The sequence below is a fragment of the Drosophila mauritiana genome, chromosome 2L (genome assembly GCF_004382145.1).
Source record: "Drosophila mauritiana strain mau12 chromosome 2L, ASM438214v1, whole genome shotgun sequence".
In the NCBI taxonomy this organism is placed as follows: domain Eukaryota; kingdom Metazoa; phylum Arthropoda; class Insecta; order Diptera; family Drosophilidae; genus Drosophila; species Drosophila mauritiana.
Window position 1 is genome coordinate 10,645,689 of NC_046667.1, and position 8,403 is coordinate 10,654,091.

The 8,403-nt window shown below is 41.8% G+C and overlaps 1 protein-coding gene across 1 annotated transcript; it reads right to left on the reverse strand.

Moving 5' to 3' along the window:
• Positions 1-6,826: 6,826 nt before the first annotated feature.
• LOC117143631 lies at positions 6,827-8,403 on the reverse strand. Its single transcript, XM_033308411.1, has one exon. The coding sequence runs from the start codon at positions 8,271-8,273 to the stop codon at positions 7,863-7,865; it is 411 nt and encodes a 136-aa protein (XP_033164302.1). The 5' UTR covers positions 8,274-8,403; the 3' UTR covers positions 6,827-7,862.

Here is an 8,403-nt window from a genome sequence, read left to right on the forward strand (position 1 = left end):
ACCAAAATGGTAGAAACAAATTCATACTTTTTTATGTGTTTTTTAGGTATTTCATTAGATCATCATTACTAGTAAATCATTACTAGTAACAGTATAGTAAACCTAATTTAATAGCTTATTAATATACATTAAATTTTTTTCTCTTATTCGTTGTAATTCAATTATTTAGAATGCAATACAGTATTTATGTTTAATGTTTTTGCATTAATGGTGCTAATTGATGTGCAATTATAGTTAACTACGTTTAAATGAATTATTCTGTGTTCTGTTTTTTTTCGAGGTTATTGTACGCTTAGCTTTAATTTTTTCCTGTACGCCCATTTTAATCGCCTTGAGGAATCGCAATCGACTGTTATGTCGGGTGGCATGTGGCATGTGGCAAGGATGTGCGGCAAGGATGTGTGGGCCTGTGTGTGTGTGCGATCCATTCGGGCTCTTCAAGGCTCATTTATGGCCAGCATCGTTGGTCACTTTTTATGCATTTTCCCACGCTGTTTACTTTGTATACAAACGAGTGGCACTTACTTATTTTGTGCCACATAATGAGCGCTCCTGATGGTCGCTTATAAATTATAAAGCATTCCAACTCACACACACACGCTGTCGTCCAATAAACTTACCGCTCACACCCACCCAATTTGATTTGTATGGCTTTTCAATTTGTGCTCTGGTGCTCTTTAGTTTCATACCACTCCTCCGCTGGCTGGGCGGTCGTATTTCCTTTTTGCTGCATTTGCCATTGTATAAATTTTTGGTATTTGCGCCAATTTCATTCCAAATTGAGCGCTGCCCACAGTCGTTTATTTTTAATGCACCCAGGCCATCCAAACATCCAAACATCCCCAACCCAAGCCAAACTCAACCGAAACGGAACGGAACGAGACCGAGGCAAGGCAATATGGACATGGGCTGCTTCTCGCAAGGATGCGGACCAGGTGGGGAATGGGCAATGGGACTGGTGTGCACCACATCAGAAGTTGATTTTTTTCCACTTTCAGCTCTTGCTGAAGCTTGCCTTTATTTCCCAATTCCCATTTTTCTATTGTGGTCTAGCTGAGGGATTTCGGCTTTACTTGTTTGTATGTCTGCTTTTGGGAACGGAACACGTGTTGATTTGCCGTACCATAATACTTTACCAAGTTCTAGCCTTAAATACAGCACATATTCCGCAACTGCAACTCAATATCAATTTTCGGTTTTATTTTAAATCCATTGTGGAAAATTACGATCCCCAAAAGTGCACTGGTGAGAGCATCCAAATTGCGTTGCTCCGCCCACATGGAATCCCATTTTTTCCCAATTTGGTCCTTTGTATTATTTGCAGTGTGCATTTTGGACATTGTGTCCTGTCGGATGCCAAACACTCGCTGCACAGCAGGACACTCAGGCGAATTGCAGTGGCAGGAACTGGATTGGAGGTGGGGGTGGCATCCCTGCAAGCAGTTGGATTAGTTGGGCCAAAACGCAGCCGAAGGCGAAGGAGGGCCCCAAGTGCGCTCAAGATTTATGGCTCATGGTTCTCTGCTTTTGCGGTTGTGCGGGGATGAGCGGAGGTTGGGGGGTTGGGGGTATGACCAACTACTTGGAAGCTGTGGAGCCATCAAATACAATCAAATTGATTGCCTTTTTTTGTATGCCAGCGCCGGCAGCAGGCAGCGCTGACCTATAATGCGATTTTGATTTTTTATTAATTTCTTAATTCGCAATTAGTTAATGACTGGCCGGGAGGCAAGTCGCTGAACCACCCCCCACCTCCCCACATGATGAGCAACAAAAAGGGCGCAAAGGTCGTGTATGTACATATGTATGCATGTGCCACACATACAGCGAATTTCGAATGTGGAACGGGCCCAAATAAATAACAAAATGGCGTTCTTCAATATCCGGCGAGCGGAAATTTCAATAAGGCAGCCAAGGGAGGCTCCTTGGCCGTAATCAGGATATGAGCTCAAATGACTGGGCGAAAAAATGTGTGCGGCAATCAAACCTCGTGTATGTGGGCCGTACGGGGGGCGTGGCAAGTTTTGAATTAGTTGCGCCGAGAAATTCTGCATAAATCATTTCCTGTTTGTGTCAAAGGAACAAAAAAAAAGAAGAAAAACAACAAAAAATCGAAAAGTAAAAAAAATGAAGACTGAAGATAAAAGCCTTGCAAAGACAACGACAACAGAATGGAATAAAAAATGAAAAAAAATGAAAAGCGAAGGAAGCTACAAAATGACATGACAAAGTCAAAGCGACGAACAAAAATAAGGGCAAGACAAAGCAAACAGCAACAATAACATTAAATTAGCATTTTTTATTACTTGTAGTTTTCGTTGCCCTTTTGTACATTCCTTTGTGTGTGTTTTTTTATTCCGTTTCATTGCCAGCTATTTGCATAAGTTGACACAAGCAGCTACTAAGTAATATTGCGCATTCGACATGTTGGCCAGCGGCTTTAACTGGAAACTGCGGCAGTACAAGCGCTTTTATAATCAAATTAAATATTTGTTTCGACTTGCCTGTGTACTTCTTACATTTAGTTTGTGCTTCCCCATTATGAATATCTTTAAATTTAAATTCGAAATTTAAAGACAGCGATCAGCTCGTGCCTTTGTATATATATTCAAAATAAGTGACCACTACCATTTAAAGTAATTGCAAATTGAATTGCCCGAAAACGAAACGGAAAAGTGCAGCTCTTCGATTTTCCATCTTCGGTAAAACCTAAATGTTCCCTGTTGTGCGATAGTTTAACTGTTATGGCTACTGTCTTCCTACCCTTCATTCAGATGTCTGCTCAAATATGTATGAAATCTTACACATTTATTACAAAAGAGCGGAGAAAACAAAAGGCAAACCAACCGAAGGAGCCGGGCACATCTGCATGGATTTCCACAGCTCCCCGATCCGCTGCTCCACCGCATCGCTGCTCCGCCGGTCCACGTATAAATTTTATGTACACTTACTTACTTCTGCAAACAATGAAGGCTCCGTGACGTGACTTAGTCCTGGGGCTGGTCAGCTGGAACCGGGGAGTCCTGGACGAGTCCGGCTCGTCCTGGCTCGTCTGCCATTGTCCACAGCTCCTTGCCGCCCATCCGCCTTCCGTTTCTGGGTCGTTGGCTGCCAAGTGCAACGATTTCGGTTTCCATTGGCATTATGTAGTTTAAGATTTCACCCGAATGGGCATGCATATGTGTACTCCGTGTATTTACATACATATACATATACATATATATGTATGTGAAGTGAGGCATGTCCTGCGGCCAAAAGAAATTGTAAACATCAAGGCATCTTTGTGTTCTTGTGTTGCTGCTGTCACAGGATAGTCATCTTTTGGGATAATCGAAAACTTTGGTGACTTTTCAATAACTTTTTGCAGTTCAGAGGTTCTCACTGAAAGGGTGACAAAATGTCCAGGCATGTGGAAATCCCTAAAATGGGAACTATAGTAATTCAAAGTTAATAAATACAGCTGAGTGCCGCTTAGTTAATTTAAATTTCATCCTTAAATATCCATTAATGCGTACACCAATCTTAAGTATAATTCTGTGGTAATTGGACAGTATATAATAATTTACCTTACCGTCTCTGCGTAATTCACTTCGGCTTATTAATTAAATCGCATCAAATGAGCTCATCACTCATCGCACCCGGCCATTAGGTGTGGCTTTAAGTCGCAAATAAGCTTTAAGTAGCCACTCGTTCGGGTCCCCACTGTGCCCCAGCCCAGTTCCCCGAATGAGCACCCGATCCATCTGACACTGTGTCCTGGTACCGCCCCTAACAACATTGTCAACATCGAACAAATCGCTGCCATCAGTTCTGGGCACATTGTTTAAAGAGCATTTTAAAATTCAGCAGGAGCAGCGGACCGCTTATGTACATGTCCTGTTTGCCTTCGCTCTGTATATTATTTCATACGCACGCTTCTTAAGCATGGCAATAAATTTTCGTGCGAAATTTTCATATGCGTCGCCGTCAGCCCAAGGGGGTCGCAGTCACGCCCTCATCCTGACCCCATCCGCCCATCCTGCCATCCTCCCACAGGATGTCCGCACATCACGCGTCCTTGCGGCTTCACTGGGACAACGTGGCATTCTTGAAGGCGCTGCTGTTTGGGTTGCGTGCTCGCTTGTTTCGCTTTTTGTAATTTTCAATTTAAGCAGCACAACGTGTTGCTCACCCAACTTGCCACATTGCCACATGGCTACACTTAAGTAAATAAACATTGCATTCATGGGTCTAATTCGTGGATCAGTGGGGGGTTAGTCTTGGTTTTCTACCCCTATCATTAATAATCAATTTGTAAATAATATATAATTTAGCAAATATTTAAAATAAATTAAAATATATATGACAATAGATTTCTGAGTGTACTATGCCCCGTTTTTACCACTCCACGACCATTTTGGGCAGCCATTTAGTGACAAATTAAGTGCCGTCGTATGCGTGTTAATTTCGCAACTCTTAGCAAATGACGCATACGACACGTGTGCCCGTGGGCCCAGCTTAGTTGCAATTTATTTGGCGTTACGGGCTACAAATTGATTATTTTGTTCTCGGACTTTATGATCCCTATTACCGACCCTTCAAGTGCCGATTTACGAGCTCGGCAATCGCATTCTCGCCTCGCATTTTATGCGACAGAGAGTGAATTTATCGCCCTTTTCCGCGATGACCTTAAAAAGCACACAATGTACATAGTTGCCGCACGCTGTGCCCTTTATGATTGCCACGAAATCGCATTATGACTTAATTTTTATGCCGCCGCGTTCATAACCTTTATGTAGTGTTAAAAGTACTCACAGCACTGCCATTCCAAGGACCACATTAAATATTTAATTATCCGCAATGATCTGCAGACGCAACTTGTTGCCGACCACGTCGTACCTGTCACCTGCCAGCCCGCAAAATTGCCACCTGCCAGCCTTGCACTTCTCATTGTCACTTGTCTTGACCATCTGGCCTGGTGGTTGGTTGGTTCATTGGAGCACAGGGGTCCGTGCCACGCCGTTTTATGCCCCATGCCCGAAAATTGCTGCCCCACTTGGCGGCTGCAAAGTGCAGCTGCTGCTGCTCGTATTGAGCCATTAACGAAATCCCAGCAGCAACAAATTGCTCTTCAACCTGCAACCAAAGATGGTTTCAATGAAGGTCGAAAGTGAATAGGGGTCTGCTATTAATTGTTCTTTGGAGATCATTTTGGGATTTTTTCAAGCAACACTATTACTTGGAATTCTTCGAGGAACTCGACTATTGCGTACTGAGTTGCATTGCTAATGGGTATGGGTGTAATGCCAATACCTTCAGATACTTATATCTTATGGCATTGACCTCATACAATCCTTGTCGCCCCAAAATAACTTCTTTCTGCATCCACATGATGGCTGTGCTGCGCAATTACGCAAATTAGCTAAGTGAAATTCAATACACTTGGCCAGGCCTTGTAATGGAGGTGATTCGAGGAGGGAAGGGTTAAGGAGCCTAAGGAGGCATTCGGGCGCACATTATCATTCCCAGCCTGAGCACATGTAATTGCCATTAAATTAATGTGATTGAATAAGCCGCACAAAGGGTTTTCTCGTGCAACCCACAAAATTAACGGCAGCAGGGGGCTGAGAATATGCAAGAAAATTATAATTTAGCACCAACGAATTAAATACAATGAATTAAATACAATTTAATAAAAAAAAGGATTGCTTAGATAATATATTTAGTTTCTTTTACTAAAGAATCCCTGCAAACAAATAGTGTGTTCAATTTACTATTTACTTACATTATATTTGCTTTATTTTGGCCACCTTTTTTTTTTTGCCATTTATTTGATTTATGTGTGTAGCGGCTGTAACCGGCGTGTTTTTCCATTTTCCCCATTGTTATTACATGGCACAAATTTTCTTATCTCCAACCTTATCGGACTGACCGTATTTTATGCCTGTGGGTTGGCATTGCTTCGGTGTGCCAAATGTGTTTGTTTGGCCAGCAAATTGAAAACAAATTGTACTACACGAATTTAAGCCATCATTTCTTTTTAGCAACTTATATTTGTATGAGTAGCATTGAAGTACTCGTCAATTATCAACAGAAAAATCGGTTGCCTGGTAATTAAAAAATATATATGAGCATAGCGGATCAAATCATGGTTGGTGTGCCATAGTCCCTTTTATGTTCTCAAGTTACAAACCCATGGCTTCGAGGCGAAAGCCTTAAAAAAGGCAACGTTGATGGCTATAAGAAAAGAAAGTTTAACACTTGCTCATACTTCTGTTTATTCAAGGTTGGCTTAGGAACGCAAACAAAAAAAGGTGACCGTCATTTGTTTTCTTGACACTTTTGAAGGCTGCTCAACAAGAGGCGGCTTAGTCTTCTTTTTTTCGTTCTTTCTTTTTCCTAAAGGGTTTTGTGCCAGTTTAAACATTTTCTTATGCTCTACGCATTTTTGCATAATGCTATTTTCTTGGGCGACCAAAAGGGTTTTGTCACTAAATAAGTCGCAAGTTGATATTAATAACATCTCATTATCGCATCGTTCTAATTTTCAGCGCTCAGATGAAATATGTTCGCATCGTCAATTTATCATAATGAAGACAAACGACGCGAAAGGATGACCTTCAAAAAATTATTATCCAAGTTTTTAAGTTGTGGCACTTGTAATTGATGAGCTCAACATTTCCAGATTGGCTGGAAAGCGATTAGCGCATAATAACTGTCTAAGTTTAGGCCAACGAATGAGCGTTAAAATGTGCTTTAAAAATAGGTAGAAAATTTTGAAAAAATATGAAATACATCCGACATTTTGCGAACCTTTACAAATGCTTTGTTAGTGCGAATTTTCCAATTGACTGGGATGAAAGGCAATCAGAGTCACAGCGGTACAGACCCAAAGTGTCTTATTCTCGGTTCACTGGCCAGAATGGTCGAGATGATTGACTTCATGCAAATGCTCTTGTTAAGACCCATGTCTGGTTGGGAAATTTGCATTCGGCTTGTTTGACCAGTCTGGCTGGCACGGGAATAAAATTGAAATTGTTACCTTGTCGTCGAACGCTTCAATTTAATTAATTAGAGTACAGACAGGGCCCAGAAGTCCGCTTTTCTACAAATATACCTCCTATACTTCCTTCTATTAATGTTTAACCAAAGCAAAGTAACAACAAATATGCAATTGCAGCCCATTTTGTGTTCTCTTTGGCAATTAAAGTTACAGTTTGGTAACAAATTGTCTTGGCTTAGTTTAACTTTATCCAAGTAAAAATATTTTCTTTAGTTTCTAAACATTTTGGGGGTTGTACGTAAAGCCAATGTAACAAATTCATTTTTATTTTGAGTTTTTCCAGCTGCAGTTTACTTAAATAAATTCCCAGGAAATTCCATAAATTTTCCAGCTTCAGCTTTATCGATCTCCGCAGCGCGTTGACACCGCCAGACGCTCGGCATTATTGAATTTATGCACTTAACGATAGAGTCAGCAGAGTGTAGCTGCTGCCGCAGAGGAAGCTGTTTCCGCGACGGCAGTGGCAACAGTGCGTATACGCAATTAAATTTGCAGTGTCTTCTGGCTCGCATTGGATTGTCGTCTGTGCGCGAGTGCATAAAGAATTACCGGAAATGAGATTGTTGCGGCTTTAATTTCGCCCAAATGATTTAAGATCTCCAGCGGAATGTGTGAATGGATTTTGCGTGGCAACGAACGGTTACTGCATTATCCAAAAGTAACACATATTTTACTGATTATTGGGTGCATATGGCATAGCTGGAGAATATAAGTACATATTTACATAGCTCTTGCATTTTCGTATCATTTAAATCGAACTGAAATTTTCAAGATACACATATGTAGAAGTACAACGAATGTAAGGGGTAAATACATATCTTCACATTGAGGCGGCTGCTGCCGATTCCTCATTAGCCACCGTGATGGCCTTTTCAATGACTCCCTTCAGCTTCCTGATGTCCGCATCCAGGTAAATAAGGCGCTCGTACGTGGCAGCCAGCTTGTTGATAATGCCACCGAGATGATTCCTAAGGATTTCCTGCAGTTCGTCCTCGTTGGGAGCAACGAACGGCTGACCCCTCACATTGCACTGGAACTCGTCCTCGGCCAGCGCCTCTGCCAAATTATCCTCGGTGTCCTCCTGCTGCTTGCGCAATCGGCTCAATTCGTGATCCAAATCAGATCGCTCGATGGCCATGGCCTCAAAGTCGGCCATCTTTTGATTCAGTTCCGGATGGAGTACCACGCCCGGATTGATTAAGCGACCAAAGCCTTTTGCCGATCTGGACATTGCTGCACACTGTAGTTACGCAGTTGAAGTCGAGTTTGTGGTTTTCTAGGTGGAGCAGTATTTGATTTCACTTAGCAGTAAATTTGTTGCTTAAATCCGAACAGTTTCTAGCTACCTACTTATGATTGGT